Below are 21,000 nucleotides of genomic sequence, written 5' to 3'. Positions count from 1 at the left end.
TCGAATGTTGGCATAATAAAAAAATATATTTATTTTAGGTAATAAATTATGTACGAAAAAAAATCATATGATGAATAAAGTTAAAGACGAATTGCAACTTGGCGGAATATTGTATATGAAAAGAGTCAGGTTTTTGCACGTGTTAATAAATCACATTCTTGGCTTGCTGATAGGTAAACACCAATCATCAATTTCAGCATTTTGATGGGGCTCAAAGTTCTTCAGAATTTATGGGGTGCGAACCAATTTACTGGGGGAAAAGTTTAAAAGAGTCCGTAAATTACTTTCTCTCGTTTAATATAAAAACTTTTCTTGATTTGTTATTTGTTGCACATTTTTAATTACCCACACAACATGTATGTTCTAACAAATTCTTCAGAAATAAATCTACAATAAGAGCACGTGTTTTTTTTAGGTCACTTTTTTTCGCATCGACAGCTCAATTAAGTTTCATCAATAGGTATAACCTAATCTCTGTATATTTTTCTAAAGTATATATATCTCGGCTATTTGAATCACAATATTACAAAGAATCTGTGTAATAATAGCTTTTCATCTAATTTCAATTAAATTAAAAGTAAGAACAAAATAAATGTAATTTTATTTATCCAGCGTAAATAAATTTTTATGCGTGTTCTCAAATGGATAGAGTTACATTCATTGTCACAGCGTTTCTAAAGACAAGGAATAAATAGGATTTTAACTGTGTTTGTTACATTTGTCCCTATAAGCCCCCTTCCCAGTGGCTCAGCGGTAAGTCTGATGGTTCATAACTCTAAAAACTGGGTTTCGATACCCATGGAGGGCACAGCACAGTGTAGCTTTGTGCTTAACATCCAGGCAAACAAAAACAAATTCTTTAAGCTTTTTACATATTAAAAATTAGTCAATTACTCAAAGAACTTCAGTTCTCCACTGTAATTATGAATACATTTCATACACAAAGAGATAATTAGAAAAAGTATCTGATATCTACTCACCATGTTAAACAACTTTTATGACATATAGCAGCACCATGATAAGTTTCCAATTCTTTTTCAACTCCATTTGTAAGCTTATAGATAAATCTACAATATCGAACTTTATGTTAAAATAAAGTGATATTTTTTCTTTGAAATCTCAGAATGATAGTTTGGTCATGGGCAGAAATTTTACCACTAGTAAAGACACATTTAATCTTTTAGGATTAACAATTTTGTAAACGTTTTCCTCAAATTATGTGTTAAAACAAATATAGCTTTTATATACCTGATTTAATCAAAGGATAAACGATGTCTCTTAATCAATAATTTGTTATTAAGCTATGAAGACATACGGAGGTGTATGTTGGTAAATATGTAAAAAAAATACTTATTTTAAATTAAGCAGTCACTCTATTTCCTCTGATTAGAATATACGAAATACTCCTATTTCTGAGTACATGCGTCTCAAAGCAAATTAGTTTCTGTTAGCAAAACCTGATAATTTGTCTTCAAGTCTGACTATAAAATATTTTGATTATATGAGGAGAAATTATTCTGCTCCCAATAACTTTAATTAAAAGCTGCTGGTAATTGAAAGTGGGCTTAAGCTCCCCCAGAAATGGGGGTGAGTGGGGATGATAAGCATCAAGAAAGCTACTGTGTAACTGACAACGACGACTGATAACCGTTACACGGTATTTGTCTTCATTAGTTTATTTAAACCTTCCTTCGCGCCAAGGGTTATGTATCCAACTCAGGGTTTCGTAATTATCTGTTTAGCAGCCGTTTCGGTTTTATTAACCTTCTTCTTGCAATGGTTATACCAATAATATGGCTTTAAGATGTGTTTATTTTCTTGTTTAAATACCTTTTCTAGTATTTACATCATTATATCTTGATACCTACGTTTCTGTTAGTATTTCATTTGTCGTTTTTGCTGTGTAATTGGTATGAGAAAATAATATTATTTATTTTTGTTCTTCAGAAAATGTCATGATTTATTATATTCTAACACCTCTCAGTCACAATGCATTATTTCCTGAGATCACTGAGATTGAGTAATAAAAGGCTGGCAGATTTGTCCATTAAATGAATACGTATTTTGACAAACATATTTACTCTATTTGGAGTTATGATATCATACAGATATCTCACCTTTAATTACTAACATGAGTACAATAAGTGCAGACAGTTTTGGCATTTTAGACCATTGTTTTACTAGCATTAACGCATGTATTTATCTACACTTCACAGGCATATCACAAATAGCCCATTGTCTAGCCTTGTGCTTAATACCCAACAAACCAAATCTAAACCAAACCAAAGTTACGCAAAACAATTAATACATAAATCGTGTTGGACATATAAATCTGTTTGATATCCTGGTTGAAAAAAAATATCGGATGTGTAGCATATATATGTGTGTGTGTATGTATATTACGGAATTGAGGAAAACAAGGACAAATGTATGTTTCACAAATATTTCATATGTTGAGACTATGGTTTCGCCAGTAAAGGTATCAATTGTGAACAATGGTCGTAGCAAATGAAATATGTGTGAAACGTACATTTGTCCTTCTTTTCCTCAATTCCGTAATTACAGAGTTCCACGAGATACTGACAGTTTCAAGTATTATATATATATATACAATTTGTTTAGATATATAATATACATGTTTTTTTCTTAATCTTTGTTGGTGATGGAAGAGTCAGATAGTATCTTACGGTTTTAATTGTGTGAATGAAAGATATTTTTTATATATTATGGTTTTCATTGCGTGAATGAAAGATATTTTCACATTTTATGGTTTTTATTGTGTGAATGAATGATATTTTTCATATCTTATGGTTTTCATTGTGTGAATGAAAGATATTTTTAACATTGTACACAAAGGCAGATAGTATGAGAGACAAAAATGGTAGAACAATAATTATGTTGAGAATAAATATGTTGAGAATCGTCAAAGATACATAAGTAATCACGTTCAAAGATAGATAAACACATATACATGGAATGCCACTAAGTTTTGAACTAATAAAACGCCGATCTCCATGTGCAAATATACATATATATATGAAGAAATGCCAGAATAAGTAGACAACTTTGCAACAAGGGCAGCATTTTTAAAACAGTTTACAGTGATCGCTTTGCCATATAACGCAATATTCTCTATGTAATCATATCTTAGTTATATGTATGTTTAATTCTAAGAACCCATAAGTAAAAGCAAAGAAGAATATGGTAGAAAATGTCTACCACACTGCATTTGCCATATCCAGTGCCGACGAGGCCTTTCGCCAAACACCGGCGATTATCACGACAGGCATAATATACATACGCTATATACATATCACAAATTTCCATAAACAACAACTATTAGGGTGTGAATCAGCTCAAGCAAGAGAAGCGTAATTATTACCAATTTTATTTAAGTAATTTACAAATCGAATTTTTGGGTAATAATTAATAACACAACGCCACTAATTTCATTTTTATTTCAACATCGATTACCTATCGATTTTTATTATTTTATTTCAATTTAACTTTATTATCTATCAATCACGAGAAATGGTGAACCAGCAAGTTAGTTTTCACGTTTCCGGTCTGTTTGTTAAGCACAAAGCTACAGATTGTACAGCTATCTGTGCTCTGCCCACCACGGGTATCGAAACCCGGTTTCGAGCGTTGTAAGTTTATAGACTTACCGCTGTGCCACTGGGGGAGCTCATGTTTTCAGAAACCACAGCGTCAACGGAAGGAAATCACGTTAGGAATTTTAAGAACCCATGAGTGAAACCAAAGGGGAATATGTTAAAACATATCAAACGCACTACACTGCCATATCTAGTGCCGACGAGGCCTTTCGCCAAATAAATGGGCTTATTAAAAACACACAGTTGAAGTCATTTCTCATAGAAAATTATTTAGCACAAGAAGCTTGTAAAGAATCCGAAGAGCATCACCTTGTTTTGTAGCTATGAACGCATTTCAATACTTTTTAATGTTTTTATATTAACTATGATGCTGTAATAAATCCACATATATGTTTAATTCGCTTGATGATATTTCAGTTAACCAACCAATAGCGGTGTTACAATACAATCAGACTAATTTGTTAAAGTTAGTGTTTTTTCACCTTCGTTGAGCTAACTAATCCCCCCAGTGGCACAGCAGTATGGCACAGATAGCTCTTGGTGTAGCTTTGTGCTTAACAAGAAACAACAGTTTTCTGCACATTAATAACAGTACATGGCTCACAGGTTTCATCACAGCAACTGTATTATTCCTTCCTCAAGCATTTATTTTCATCTCATCTATGATAACTCAACAACACACATTGATAACTTTAAAACAAACAGACACTAGGGTATCAAATACTATTAAAATGTCTAATAACAGCTGAGACGTTCGTTCACTACTTCATCCAGCTTCTGAATAACCGAATGAATGTCTAGCCACGTATTTCAGGCTATATAATTTCATCTAACTATATATACAAGATTACCTTCTGTCGCCAGGAAACTGTTGTGTTTCAGTTGTGTTGTTAAAACTTCACACCTGCTGTTGACAGTTGTGTTTCATTAGGCTGATATTACACAGATTTAACTGCCTTATTGTTGATGTGCCTGTTACACTTGTGGGTGGATTTGCATTAGCCAGATTGTTCAAGTATAGTAGCTAAATTTCTAACTTAGGATTTATTGCTTTAGCAAAGAAACTAATTAGCACATTTAATGCTTAGCAGTAATTACGTTTTTATAACTGGTGGTTTACTGAATTCGTGGTTATTACATTTTACTTGTAATATCAAGTTTGCATGTTTTTCCAACATATTTATTGTAATGGCTGTAATATAACGTACTCGATATAAAATGTTTGTAAATTAATCAGTTTGTGGCGAATACATGTATATTTTTAATACTTTGTTTTTACACGTGTGTTTATTCTATAATGTCAGTATAAGTTGGATTTGTCCAAATATTAACGTGTAAAAACAATTACAAACATCGTTTTGCTGAAATATATACTCTGTTTAATAGCATGCACAGTGAGATAAGTAAAAACCTAAAGCGAATATTTTACTCCAAACCTTTGTTTTTATTGGAAGAAAAGATGACTGTGAATGCAAACTGAAGACAAACTGTATATAAAAGTGACCATGAATTGATTTTTATAATTTATATTGTAATGCAGATATCGGCTTAAGATGAATAAATTTCTTAATTCTAATTACTTAATTTTTGGTTATGTTAGCTATATCTAGTTAAAACGTTGCTAGAAGACGATATAGTATCGGGTGAGCAGTCTTAGTTCAGAAAGATTACATCATTATATACATATATATAGATAGATAGATGTATACATACATTTTATCATGTAAAAATATAGTTATTTGTGGGCTCATTCAGTGTTTATTTTACATTTGCAAAGCGTCCACAGTGACATGAAACGGTTATTCCTATGTTATAGATAGATTTTGATTACTACTTAATATTATGCGAATAAGAATATGGATATAATTTATGAAATAAAAGAGTGAAGGAGACAGATTAAAATCAATAATCTATATAGATAACGGAAGCTATTTCAGTCCAGTTAAAGAGCTTTGAATATAGAGCACTCCTAGTATAGCGAAATCTCTAAACTATAATGTTTTGCGTTTCAAATCCTGTCAGGCCCGGTATGACCTGATGGTTAGGGCACTCGACACGCAATGTGAGGGTCGCGTGTTCGAATCCCGTCCTTGAACATGTCGTGAGGGCGTTATAATGTGACAATCAATCCCACTATTCGTTGGTAAAAAGTAGTCCAAGAATTGGCGGTGGGTGATGTTGTCTAAAACATTAGGGACGTCTAGCGCAGATAACTTAAAAATAAATAAAATGCTAATTAGGGTCATTATTAATCTCGGTGCTCTTTGTTTCTTCTTGGTTGAAAATCTATAGCTTCTTATTTCAGATGTCTGCCTATAAACATGTCTTCTCACTTGGCTAGGTGTTCACAGTGCTGGCTTAGGCTGAAAAACATTTTTATTTCAGATGTCTGCCTATAAACATGTCTTCTCATTTGGCTAGGTGTTCACTGTGCTGGACTTAGGCTGAAAAACATTTTTATTTCAGATGTCTGCCTATAAACATGTCTTCTCATTTGGCTAGGTGTTCACAGTGCTGGCTTAGGCTGAAAAACATTTTTATTTCAGATGTCTGCCTATAAACATGTCTTCTCATTTGGCTAGGTGTTCACAGTGCTGGCTTAGGCTGAAAAACAGACACATGATTAAAATCAGAAAACATCTCGCATAAAATGTTACGTTCTATTTAAATACAAACGATATTACAACCAGCTTTGTTTCTGGTATATGATAAATTATGTGCTATCATTTATGTTTCTGATAAGTGGTGAGTTTTGTGCTATCATTTTTGTTTCTGATAAATGGTGAGTTTTGTGTTTGTGATAAATGGTGAGTATTATTATTTCAATTGTATATGTTTTTCAAGGAAAATGTATTTTATAAGTAAGATTTTCGTACAGTTTTAGCAGATTTGTTTAAACTTATAATTCCAAGTTGAAGGTTTTTTTTATCAGTGTTGACTTACATATAATTAAAGTAAATACAAGAAAGAGATCTTAGTGCTTCACGCCATTACCTGTGTCTTTGTTATATAAAAAAACATTAGAAAACAACAATAAAAAATGCATATATATATATCAGAAAAGAAAAAAGCCATATATAGTTGTCTTCATGATCTCTCTCTTCACTTATTTATAAATTATTTATAATATCTGTTATGAAGCTACCTTATTCGGATTTAACAAACGCATATTCGTAACATACTGATAGTGATCCTGTCGACTTAACTATCTAGTCTTTAGGTATAAGTTTGTATTTAAAAGTAAAATAAAACGTCAAATATTAAGATGGAAAATGTTTTCATTTTAAGAACAGTTTGCTGTGTTGTTTAAACAAATATTTGTGATCTATTACGTTGCCACTTTTTGTCGATTAATTCTTATTTATCTTCTTTCCATTTGAATCTGATATCGGAATAATGAATGTGATTGGAGCTGTTCTTGATCTACACTTTACTTTTTCATTATATTTGCCAGTGAATTATAGCAAACCTCTACTAATGGGATTACGTTGTAGATTATTACTGGTGAATCACTCTGTCTTAGTGGCAGGCTGTAAAAGCTGAAAGAGTAGACGCTCACTTCAGATCATAGAGATGAAGAGAAAGCTCTAACATTAAGAACATTAATGAGAAAGAACGATGATCATGACAAGTAAATGGAAAGGTGGATGAGCAGGTGTTCTATGCGTTTGTGAAGACGGTGTAGAAATTAATTAGATATTGAAGCAGCGAAGAAGGTCTGAATTTCTCACAAAAACTTATATAACAATTCTTGATCACTTTGAAAACGCCTTGTTTTAATATCTTGTATGCAAACCTTATAATATTATTATCGATCCAAGAAAATTTCTAAAATTAATTGCTTTATTCTGTTTTTGCCTTCCTTGTTTCTTCTGCCTGTTCTTTCTGTAGCCATCTAAGTTATTAGTCTTTTGTATTGATCCTAAGGGGCATGATAAATTAGAATCACCTTTCAAATCGCAGTACCACTCAAATGGCACTCTCTTTTTTTTTTCGGGATAATTTATGACACTATATGTGTTATTTGCTTTGGTGCGCTATCAGAAACTAAACCACAGTAATCCGAGTCCATCTAAAAACGCTAGTCTCTTGGGGGTATAGTAGAGAAAAATCTCTTTTATCCAAAGATGAAACAAAAATTCACGGCACACTGACTACGAGCGAATAAATATTAGTTAGGAACTGGAATCAAAATTCTGAGAAGCCGAGCAACACAAAATACATTAATCATATCTCAATTTGCATAAGCACATCCGTTTTACGATCAAAGAAGGCCTGGCGCTATCAGATATCGAGGGATTGTCTTGGAAATAAACCTCTGTAGAAGAATCGCTGTGAATTGGTAAAGAAAAAAATCCATGAAACTTTCATTTCATTGCATGAATATAATGTCATTGAAATTCTCACTGTAAAAAGATAAAAGTATCTCATACTTATCTACATGGCTATTAAATCGATATGCTTTGCATTCTCTGTTCTTTGTTGTTGTTGTGAGTTTTGTGAAGGTGCGTAGTTGTTTTTTAAAAGGTAAGTTTCCTCTCATGGGTAATCGGTTTACAGTCCTGTATAGCCTGCGGCAGAATAGCCACTATAAAACAATTTTCTTACCGTAAAGAAGTGCTGGAAGGGACGAATGAGATAGAATACCATGATTTACACTGCTTCTTGTTTGAAAAGATTACAAACACGAAAAAACAGAACAATAAATTTTCAATTTCACGTTCTATTGGTGCGGTTTAGTGAATTTGAACACCCCAGTACCCAAATCGTTGTTTACAAGACAAATCTGGGGAATACACCAAGGTCATTCCGACCTCCATAGGCACATCTACACTTTAAGTTCCAGGGATTCGTGTATTTATATGGTTATCATGTATAAGATTATAAACATAATTATTCTCGTTACAGAGCGGAAGCGAGGACGCCAAACCTATACCCGTTATCAAACACTGGAGTTAGAGAAAGAATTCCATTTCAACCGCTACCTGACTCGCCGGAGAAGGATCGAGATCGCTCATGCTCTCTGTTTAACAGAAAGACAGATTAAAATATGGTTTCAAAATCGTCGGATGAAGTGGAAGAAGGAGAATAAGGCGAAAATGGAAGCAGGTTTAGCGATGGGGCCTCCTCCACCACTAGAGCCCCTCCACTCTGTCGACCGGCCGCCGCAGTGAGCTCCTGAAATAAGGGGACAAGAAAGTAGCCTAACTGGGCGGGCGAATGTATCCGCCCGACATGTGTTTTTCTTCATTGTGGGTGGATTCATGTTTTGCGTGATGAACGATATATGTGAGTAGAATTGTACATATTGTAGTTATTGTGCCCATCGTTAACCTGTAGCTCAGCAGTAACTTTTTTTAAATTTTTTCTTCATTGTGCCGTCGCTTCCTGGCATTTCTTCTCCTGCTACATTTTTCATCACAACTTATACAGATATACCAATCTGTCAACAAAAACAAGAAAACAACGTGTAGTCCTGCGAAGGTGGCAAGTTCAGAACTAAACAGTTTTAAAGTAGACACTAATTGCATCAGTAATTGCATGTGTTTTAGTATATTTACTGTGAATGTTTAGGTCCATTGAAGTACATTCCTGGTAAAAACAGTTAGCTAGTAATCTGTTTAAGTAAGAATTTTAAGTAGAGTGTCAGTGATATACACTTTACCAAGAACGCAAAATAAAATACTGCATTTTATCTTTTATATCCCACGAATTCACTTTTTTTTTCTAATGCTTGAATGTTTTATCTGGATTTGATTTTATTAGTGCAAATATTCTTTTGTCGAAAGCTTTATCATCCTCTTCATTACTGTTACATTATTCTAAGCACCAATAAAGAGTCATTTTATTACGATCAAGATATTATATGCGTTGTACTGATGTGAGCAGTAAAAATACTGATTATTATACATCGTTCACATTCTTGAAACGATATCTAAGGCAGTTTTTCAGGCTCTGCCGGTCTATTACTGCGTAGCATGAGGAGTTGTATGGCACAAATAAAAGGCATTTTATGGCTTCTAAACCTCACGCTCCCTGACAGCTATGGCCCTAATGGTTATGCAAGTCGCGCTTTTCGGCAATAAACCGTCTACACTCAAATAAAACTGGTTGGGTTGTCCACATTCACGTTCGCAGTTAAACTACTGGCGGAATATTTCCAACTTCAAAATGTAACATAGAGAATGATCGGTTGATCCAGGAGGAATATAACTGGCAGTAAAGGTTCAGACTTATAGTGGCAGCTCGGTGTCTGAGGTGAAATTACCACTCCTATTATGATTCATCCTAACGACCCATAAACTTGGGATGTCCCGACGCTAATTTTGTTCGAGAGAGCTAAGTGACTCTCTGCCTATCCTCTTGCACCGAGCCAAGTGATGTAATACTATAAATCAGTCCTCAAGGTTTTAAAGGAGAAAAAGTGTACGGTGAAGATTTTTTAGTAAGCACATGGCCTGTTTTGGCTCAGTTTGCAGGAGACAGTTTGACGAGGCATATGTGCCGCCGCCATCTTCGATTTCTGTCTCTCAGTATCAACACAGTATATCCGCGTTATAAGTTTAACAAATGTTGCTTTATTGTTACGAATCTGTTTACATCAAACGAAGCTTTACAATGAAACATTGTTGTAAAGCAGCGCTTACCATGCAGTATTTAAATGACAACGATGTGCTTTTTCCTGTGTCATACTCCTTCGAAATGTGTATACAAGGCTGCAAAATCAGCCTTAACACTGTGCTTAAGATTATGCCTGATAGTGTTTTCGAGTTGTGTTGAAAATAATGCAATAACCTGTATAATATCCATCTTCGTGGAATGGTGTCTAATAAATCTGTGGCAAAATGATCTCAGCTCGAAGACCTTCATGGTGAGCTAAGGTTGGTTGTTTATATTTATATAAATAGATAGAAAAGGATACGTTTGCAGGTACATATGACTGTACAGGGTGTCGAATGTTTTAAATAAATTTTTGGTAATTTTTCTTGGTAAAAATTCTCATCTGTTTAATATTCCATTATTATTATTATATGTTCGATTATTATATTTTATCATTCTTCGGAACATAAGTTATACGTAAATTGAAAAGTAGTGTGTAGCATATTTAACTGTATTATGACAATACATTCTCTATGAAATGTACTTAAACCTTTATGACTGTTTCATCGGTCGAGTGCTCAAATCATACTTAAAAGCAGCCTAATATTTGCAATTGATGCATGAATATGTTTTAGAAAGTTGCATGTGCTGCGAAAAAGTAGGTTCGTGTGTTAGATTTAAAGAATAAAGCAAACAACTGCAGAATTAACGAAAAGCTTTTGATAAAAATACGTACTAATGTATAATAAAATGTAGCCATTTAAGTCTCTAATTAATATTAACAGTAACAGTTGTAAGCAATAGAATTTCTGTTTTGAAATAAGCAATACAGAGGTAAACACTTCGATCAATTTGATATATTTATCGAATAATACTGATTCCCTGTGCTTTTCTTCCTGTTTAGGAATGTTTATATGTTTAATTTGTAGCAATAAATATTAGGTAAATTTGTACAGAAACGAACATTTAGGGGAAAAAACATGTGTTGATGAATACTGATTTTACAAAATCTTGCTAGCAATGTCTATGAACAAATATCAATTTCATGTAAACTGGATATACCTGATTAATGGTTCATGTAGCACAACAATCGGTAATTTGCTCAAGATAACATAAGTCTCAAGCCAACATTTTATTTGTTTATTTTACAAAAGTCTCTAAAAATGACTAAATGTCACAACATACGAACACAGCTAATAAACATCAAGTATAAGAGTTCTGTTTGGCTGATTTATCATGAACTTGTGTGTGGTCCTAAGTCGTTCCTTAGTTTTCAAAAAACCTGGAATGGTCATCTTTTATGTTTTTGCATTAGGGGTGTGTGACATACAATGATTTATCTGATGCTAATAAGTACAGCTACTTGTATTGAGCTTATCTTAAAATATTAAGTTGTTTTTTTTTCTTAAGTGTACTAGCTTGAATTTGAAATTATTATACCTTCCCCCCTCCCTTTCATGCGGCCGAATATTTGCCACTGGCATTTTTAAAACTATGATTTGGTATGGGTAAGGCCACATTATCATCCCCTTTCACCTATATAGCCCTTAATCATAGTAAAGCGAACACAAAAACTACGAGAAATTTGCCAATATGGCGGACATCTTGCTTGAGGCACAACGTCCGAAGGAACTGTGCTAGCAATGTTTTAGCGTGACGTTCGTTCAGGGGAAGCGATACGTTCGTTCAAGGGAAGCGATTCTTTAAACGTGGACGAATAAAAACATGTTTAGATCTAAGAGAAATAATTGACTCTTATACAATTGTTTTTACTTGTACTTTTGTTGACTAGCATCATACGAAATTGTAAATTGAGTTTTGGTGAATTGTAAAGATTGTGCATATTAGCACATTCTATATGTATATATGTATGTACAACTCTGTATTTCTGCCAGCAGTAAATTTAGTTATTGGGCAGATTTGTTTTCTGATTCTTAAAAGAAATTTACGGACACTAGAACATTTTGTATAGTGTTTATCTTCTCTCTCTCTCTCTCGTTTTTTAGAAATGCTATAAAACGTTAAATATTTCACTTTTTTTAAATGTAACTTCAATACATTGATGGATTCAAAAGGTTATATTCAAAACGAATTTAAACTTTTACAAATATTTTTAGTAAGTGTTTGTGATCTGTTATTTACAACTTCAAGCAGTTTTACTGCAGTTATCGTTCAGACGAGTAGTCTCAGTTTGTTAGTGGGTGTGCTTATTGTGTAATGGTTTGTATATGTAGATCATGACAAAAAATATCACAACAGACTGTCCTGTGAGTACTTCTTGACGTATCGATGAGTACCGTATGTATTTTGTGTTCTCAGTCATGAATAAATACCATGTTTGTTGCCTATACACCTTTGTGTGTTTACAGGACCAATATTTTTCAAAACAAGTAACGACACACAAAAGCTATATAAATACACTTCTCTAGAAATAGATCATTTATTGTATCAAGATAATTTTCATAAAGTGTATTATACGTTTATTAAATACAATAAGACATGAACAACTGGGGATAATGATTCAGTTTTAATGAAATCAAAGTTAATGTACGTGTTGTTATCAAAGGTATTTTATAAATTATGTAACAAACTTTTAATGGGTTTCGAGCTAACTATTCGGCAAGAACAGAATATATGGTGTAAACTCTTCTAGATCTTAACGTGCATCACAGCTTAATATTTCTTAATGTTAGTAACCATTTTGTTTTTATTTATTCAAAGCATCATTCCCGCTGTGCTTCAGCTCAAACTTTATTTTAATTTAAAATGTTTACGAAAAATATACACATGTATGTACAGTGATTTAACTTGTTTTACGGTAAATAATGAATATATATATATATATATATTATTATTATTGCTTACGTTAGAAGTTATGTAAGGCTGGTTACATTTTTTGACCGAGAAATCATAGTTTTTGCATTATTTTATATGAGAGGAGATACACTACTGTAGAAAGTGACATTATGTTACAAAATAAGCTTTTCTCAACGAACACGATGAACTGTTTATCTGGAGTATATCCGCAGCCGCTGTTTATACTATGCAGCTAAAATGGCGCTTGTGGAGGGTGGAACTGATTCGGCCGCCGGACTCGACACTACTGGTTAGTTAATGGTTACTTGCGTTATGCATTACAAGGCTTACAAGGCGGAGATCTTCATATAGAGTGAGCAGAGAAGATTTTGTAAAGGTTAGTATTTATTTTCTTAACACAGGTCATTATTTTTACAAGTGGAAATTGATTTTGTGACCGGCCAACCGCAAAATTTTGGACTCGCTCTTATGCACGGCTTAAATATCAATATTTTAACAAACATCCATCCCAGAAGTCCATCACCTCCCGAACGTCTAAACATGATGTCTTAACACGTGTAACTGTGAGTTTTTCCCGCATCGCTTGTGCTGAGTGTAACTGACCCGTCTCTAGTCTTCCTCTCGGTCATACTTCTTTGAGCGAAATGGTTTCTCAGTAAAGACACCAAATTTAGGAGTGGAGTTTTTTTGCAAATGATGGAGATTTAAGTTGCTCCCTTATATTCAGTCGAAAAGTAATTTTCTTTTCTTTTTGTGCTCCAATCATCATCAGTATTCGTAGTATTTCCTGACGTAACAAATTAGCTTTGCCTAAACACAAGTTAAAATTTTGAAAAAGTGAATGATACAACCACCTGAAATATCGGTAGGTCATGTAATAACTTTATGGAGAGGATCTGTCGTGTTTATTAATAGGCTCCTATAAAATAGACTTTAACTTTGCGACATCGATGAGTTAAAAGAAATATACTTTGAGATTCGCCTGATGTACGAAAAGTATTCGGATAGTTTACTAAAAACGAGCATGATTTTGAGATTTAATTATTTTTGCGTGTCTTTATAATAAAGTTAAACCAGAAAAAGTTTGCATCTTGAAACGCTTTCATCCGCTGAAAAAAAAGCCATCGTCCTTACTTGTTTTTCATAATACTTAATTTTTTATTTGTATATGACGATTTATTTAAACTTCGTAGTGCAGGTGATGTGCGCTCAGCACTGATAAGTTCGCATACAAAAACGTTTCAGTGTGGCACGATGTTATTTACCCCAGGTTAGCTTAGCAGGGTAAATGTTAATAATTTCACGTTAATAATTTGGTGTAATAACTGTACGTTGTAAGTAGGAAAAAAACGTTCATTGGAAAATTTACTCTGAGAAGAAAATGGGGAAGTATAGACGAAACGTAGTAAAAGTAAAGACATGTTTGTTTTCTCTCTCTACGGAAAGGCCGTGTCGCCATCTCTAAAGAAGCTGAGGTGTGCTGGGGGTGCGGAAAAGGCTGGCCGACGTCTCATTTGTTTCCACCGTAGGTTTCGGCCCAGTCATCCTGCGTCATGGAGAAGCTTGACGGAAGGGAATGGAAAAGGCTAACGAAGAGGAATGGGCACTTGTTTGGCAACTTTCACCATTCGTCAATGCCAAAAGGAAACTCCTAGGCTTAATACCCCATGCTGAATAACAGGACCTGCTTTTTTTTTCATTACTTGCAACAACGTCTTCTCATTCCGTTTTACTCAGATGTCCTTTTGTTATAGTTCAAGAATACCAGCTGGGAAGCCAATGCTTTCCACTGTGAGGGCAGCACCTCTCAAGCACAAGTTTGACGATCAAAATGATAAGGTTTTGTTACCACACATTAGTTTATTGCGCAAAATTAAACACATGTATTACCACACCGATAAACCTTTTGTTTGTTCAAACGGGAAATAAAAGTTGAATTAGAAACATACGCTTGTCACGTATGGTTCTGTTTAAATGTATACGTTTCGTTAACTACCTTATACATGGGTCACTTCGTTGCTTTCATGTCCAGAATGAATGAAGCGACTCCAACACCTTTGCCGCAATGTAATCGTCTCGCAGCTCTGTCTACTAACCAGTAGATTTATTGTAATCAGGCGAGTCTGAACGGGCAGCACTATTAACATAACAAACATCTCCTGCTTTCTTGCTACAATTTATCATCGTTTTGGACCTGCAAGTTGACGGAACTTCTCAGAGCATTAAGACTCATTGTTTGCTGTATTACTCACCAGTTTCATCAATGTAAATACTCTGAATTTTTGGACAACTAGGATGTTGTCCATACTCGCACTACGTTTTTATAAAAAAGTTTATTGACAGGTATCGTTATGCTTTTTCTAATCTCTTGTATTTAGATTACTTCATTAACTATATTTACTGAACAGAAAACAAACTAATTTGATAAAATTAAAACAAAGTTTACTTCTTTTCGTGTGTCCTTCATATTCAACCCTATAGCTGCTAGATTAAACTACACAGCCGAAATGGAAGGGAGGAGTCGACCAGGAAATAACATAGACCTGAAGACAGTAATCTTTTCTTTACTGTCGCCATAGAGACTACATAAAGTATATTGGAAACATGAGTTTAAACTCGTTTCAAAGAACGAAAATGAACATGTAGTCTTCATTACCTGTATACAGTCACCAGATTTTACATTCTCAGGGGAGTTTCCATGAAAGTAATGGGACCAGGAGGCTGCAAAATTATATATCTGGAAGGAAATGGTACGTTGAAGTTTCTCTCACTCAATGGGTTTACTGCCATAAACAACCTGCTTTTAATGCTTTATTGCAGTTTTTTTTCATGTACTTCATTTTATTGCACCACCATATATTCAATGCCAGATTAATTAAAGTTGTAACAGCAAGGTGTGCAAAACGAATATCGTTTTTCTGCAATCTTAGTGCAAATATTATATTCGGTGTTATAAATTATCTGGAACTTAAAACTCAAATATATGAAAGAGTGAATTTTTTTTTACCTTACCCAGATCTTCCTAAAATGTTTTATTGGAATGTACAATTCTTCTCATAATGGGTTTCTTGCACGGCTTTACTTTCAAAGAGTCGTACATTTTTTCCAGAACATCTTTTATAGCTATTTTTTTGTTAGTCACAGAAAAATTTTAGTAACTCGACTATAAATATGAAAGAATCAATATTATTTTCATTATAAGCTTTGAGGAATGTTTCCTTATAACTTCTACATGATGTCAGGTGGATTTATAGTGTTAACTTTAATGTCAGAACATATACAGAAACGAATGAAAAACAGCACATAAAGGCTTCATACTCCTTAGCTGTAAGCAGCCATGTTGGTCATCTGTTCTCGGTAGTTAATCACAAGTTTCACTTCCAGAACTTTTATCTATAGATCGTCTCTTTCTTTAAGTTTGACAGAGATATACTTTTAAAAATGAACTAATTAAAAAGAATATAGCTAATTCACTCGTTTCTTACAATCTACATGTCTGCATAAAATAGTTTCTTTAGCAGTATTGACTTCAAACTATATCTATTACTGCATGTAACATTGTGTATAGCCAAATCCATTTTAATCTTTGAGCATGTAAATATTTTATAAATGAACAACGAAAACTAATTCAAGTACGGTACATTCTGTAAAAAGTATGTTGTTAGATTGTATATTTCAAAATTGAAATTTTGTGAAAACATAAATATAACTAATATAAATACATATTTTTCTGAATCGTTGTAATTTTGTCCTATGTTTCATAACGTGTATATTTTCATTAGCAATCATGCATAACAAATAATTTTAAATCTATTTTTCATGACACATGTATGTACGTTCAGACTTTACAAACAATTGTAGTTTCAATTTTACAGGCATAAAAAAGTAATACACCCTGGTGGCCATTTCGTTAATAGTAATCCTGCCTATACTTCCCTTAGTCATGTTATACTGTCTTGATTTCAGACAGTTTTTGAATCTCCAAGTGTCTTCTTCATTTTAGAGGTCTGAAACTGGGGATATATTTTTAAGTGTTTAACAATCTTGACTTTAGAGTTGTTGTTTTTTCACTGGAGAGCTGTTTTTGGACCTTAAACTATTTCAATCTTAGTGTTCTTTTGAAAGTGAGGATCTGTTTTTAACTGTTGAACTGTCGTGATTTTAAAGACTTGAAACTGAGGGCCTACTTTTAAGTTTTGAACTATTTTGAATTTATAAATCTGAAACTGGAGATCTATTTTAAATGTTGAACTGTCTTGAGTTTAGATATCTGAAATTGGGGATCCGTTTTTGTATTTCAAACTGGCTTGAGTTGTTTCAAGATGTTGAACTGGATTAATTTCGATGAAAAAAATATATATTTCTGTGCACATTAATTTGAATGGCCATTTTATCATCTGTATATATAGTATGTGTGTGTGTGTTTGTGTAATAATGAGTACAATAGGGCCGTGGGAAGCGGCGAAGTCAGAGCATGGTCTGACTAATTTTTCATGGCATGTATAGCTAAAAGTTATGTATTAACACTTGTTTCTTTTAATTCAATACATTACGTTGTATGTATGTATTATTTGTAGTTAAAATAGATCAGGATTCAATCTCATAACATTATATTTTCAAAATTTGTCTAGGGTCGCATGCCTCCTGATCCCCTCCTAGAAATGCCATGCTTTTCACACATTGCGTGTCACGTTGTTTAGCTGTGGCAATGGCCTGACCACTCAAAAATTGTTTCCTACGGCAATGGCACAGTAGATAAATATTTTAGATAATGTGTAAAGTTGGTTCGTAGAAATTCTTCCTTACCAGTCGTATTGATAATTATTAAGTTTATTGAGTATGGTCACATAATGGTAAATGTGTTGATGGGAGCTATGTTGAGTTCAGATTTATAGTATATCAAACCATTAAGTATAACTCATATAACGCACCCACTCAAATTGTACTTCTAGTGAGATATAAGGACTTCTACCCGTTCTTTCCAGAGTTATAGCAGTGTGTTGACCGAGTAATAGCTGCAGTACGGTGCACCCTGCTGCCTCAAATTAGGCCTAATTGTCGTACTTTTTCACACAAACTATAAATGACCTCTACCCACTAAAAACCAACCTTTATCGTGTACCACAACCACCACCAGCTGCGTTGTAATTACTTAGATGAGACTTTAACGTGCAGAGAAATGAAGTTAATGCTTTATTTTCCACTTTTATGGCACTTATACTTATTTTTTCTCCTGTCTTATAAACACATTGAAATATTGCAGCCTACGTCATTCGATATTATTGCCTAACAAATAATAATATTTCAGCAGAGTTGTGTGAGTGTACTTCTTATGGTATAACACGGACACGCTCTTATTGTTTGATATTCTGTTGATAACGTATGTTCTTGTGAACACGGATTCGCTCTTATTATTTTATACTCCGTTGATACTATATGCTCTATTTTCAAGCAGAAAAAAAAATATTATTTTTTGTTTCGTTGACCATTATGATAATACCTTTAATTTCAAGTTAAAATAAGATCTATGCTCACAAGCACCGGATATCAAATATTAAGATAAACTAGATTAGCAAATGAGTTGCTATATCTCACAAACAAAGATATTATACTCAAATAAGGACTAAAATGTTTGTGATCCTCGCAAACGTCCAAGTACATACTCTGTAGTTAAGGGTGTCAAAATATTTTGATTTTATAGACATATCTGATCAGACATCTTACCTTATATCAACAAAGATATAACTGTTACATCTTTTCCTATGAAAGGATGCTACAATTTGATGAATATTAATTACCAATCGTTTTGTTACATCCTTGTATCAGCTACCATTTGTTTCGGTGCATCCTTTTATCAGCTACCAATTGTTTTGTTGCATGCTTTCATAAGTTACCAAATCAGTTTGTTGCACCCTATTATCAGTTATCAATCGTTTTGTTGCATGTTTTTATAAGTTACCGATCGTTTTGTTGCATCCTTTTATCAGTTATCAATCCTTTTGTTACATCCTTAATTAGTTACCAATCGTTTTGTTGCATGCTTTTATATGTTAACATTCGTTTTGTTGCATTCTGTTATCAGTTACCAGTCGTTTTGTTGCACCCTTTTATAAGTTGCCAATCGTTTTGTTGATTTCTATTATTAACAAAAAAGAAATTTGAAACATTTTTCAGCTGTCAGACTGCAAAAAAAGTACAGCTTGTTCACTCTAACCAGTTATTATACAATATTATATTCTGTTAGTTTCGACATACATTTTCAAATAATATCAAATAAACGGTTTATTTTTCTTTTTTTCTATTTAGAAAGATAATATGAATTTTTTCGTATATAGTTTTGTTTATGCTATTTCATCCTCACACTCGTGCTCCACAGTGTGCTTGATAACGTTAGATTAAGTTAACTACTTAAAAACAGCCCAAAATTCGATACTAAAATAACTTGAGCTCAAAACTATTTGCTTTGCTTTACAACAAAAATTGTTCATTTTGAAATCCAACATCTCTACTGTATTGTATATAAGCCGTTTATTCAGCTTTTATTCTAAACACGTATTGAAGTTGAAAATGTTTTACTTTTCTCTATACCGTTAAATGATCGTGTGTGCTTTCATCGAATGTGAATTTTTGGGGAAGTTTTAGTTTTGTTTTAAACTTTTCCTATTGATAACGTGAGTGATAATAGCTGCCTTCAGCAATCCGATTACATATTTCTCCGTACGTCATTGAGCGTTTTTTCTTTACATTCCCAGAATATTTTTTTGGCCAACATTACTTACATTCATGGCATACCTTTTTCAAACTTCAGCATTACGTATATTATATACTGTTTATTTTTCTTTACAATAGCTTCAAGTTTCAGAAACAAATTCATGGCAGAAAATGGGAAGAGGGGTATGTAATATTCTGGAGCCCGCTTTTTTCTCTGCTTTAGTCTTATGGGTTTCGTAAAGAAACAAACGCTTTACAATTCCAAAAAAGGCGGGCTCCATCCAATTAAACGGTGATCGATTAATCTGGAACTAAGACCATCAAAAGATTTCAGAACTCTGGTGTCCAAACTTTGCTTTCAGAAAGACGCATGCTGGTGGCCTGGCTCTCTGGTTAGGCGTGAACTCGGGTTTGATTAATGTCTCAACACAGTTGTAACGTTATCAGGGGGGAAATGATTCATCTCCCCCCAACCGTGATTTTGGTAGCTGGCTTGATGGCTTGGTCACTGGAATCGTGTAAGTCGTAAAACTTGGCAACTTGATTTCTGCAGAAAAATGTTTGTGGAGGAACACATATTAGTGGCTCATTTAGTAGACACTCTTAAAAAAACATACAAAAACATGCATGGCGTGAATGAAAAAAAATATTTCTAAGTTCAAAACTTAGCAACAAATTAGCGGTAAAAATCTTAAACGTGAGAAGTAGTCTCTGCTAAAAGAAGTAAGATGTAATTGTACTTTTATTGTTAAAATCCTGAAAAGTTATGTTTAAATGAAACATAAAACAAATTATCTGCATTAAGTTGTAATTTAAATACAAACTTTACAGCATTCTCTAACTTTAGCTCTTACTTCACCTCATTTATCCGTACTTTAGCGTATCTTAAGATCTTTATATTTCGTGACAACAACATAATATTTGTAGAGTTAAGCATCATACTAGCAGATAAATCTCAAAAATAATTTTTACCCTTAGGCTAATTCTTGAAGACAAATTCACAATTAGTTTTATTTAGTGACTAATAAAATATTTTATCTTATGAAATACAGTGTTATTTCATCAGGATATTAACTGTAGGGTTTTAAAAATGACCGTTAGATTGTCTCCAGCCCTACATTGTTTAGTGGTAATAGAGTATAGAAGTTAATATACACACACTTATAACCAAGAAGACTTTGGGACTTTCTCTCATTAAAATACGTGTTTTTGGCAAGCTTTCGGCTCCATTGCTAGAATCTTCGTGGACAACGTC

General features: G+C 33.4%; 1 protein-coding gene and 1 long non-coding RNA gene across 3 annotated transcripts in view; one reads left to right on the top strand and one right to left on the bottom strand.

The window, feature by feature from the left end:
• Positions 1-21,000, top strand: part of LOC106478133 (homeobox protein Hox-B7-B-like) — a 186,914-nt gene that overhangs the window by 88,577 nt on the left and 77,337 nt on the right. For both annotated transcript variants that reach the window (XM_022381664.1, XM_013938648.2), the window contains one exon: positions 8,526-8,906. In XM_022381664.1, the coding sequence (XP_022237372.1) occupies positions 8,526-8,791 (266 nt within the window). In that variant the 3' untranslated portion in view covers positions 8,792-8,906. The remainder of the gene's footprint in view (positions 1-8,525; positions 8,907-21,000) is intronic.
• Positions 20,097-21,000, bottom strand: part of LOC111084960 — a 31,891-nt gene continuing 30,987 nt past the window's right edge. Inside the window, exon 3 of the long non-coding RNA XR_002609837.1 lies at positions 20,097-20,292. This is a non-coding gene — a long non-coding RNA (uncharacterized LOC111084960). The remainder of the gene's footprint in view (positions 20,293-21,000) is intronic.

This window comes from Limulus polyphemus, unplaced genomic scaffold, assembly GCF_000517525.1.
Source record: "Limulus polyphemus unplaced genomic scaffold, Limulus_polyphemus-2.1.2 Scaffold183, whole genome shotgun sequence".
Lineage (NCBI taxonomy): Eukaryota > Metazoa > Arthropoda > Merostomata > Xiphosura > Limulidae > Limulus > Limulus polyphemus.
The sequence above is the reverse complement of the archived record's forward strand: the minus strand, read 5'-3'. Positions and strand labels throughout refer to the sequence as shown.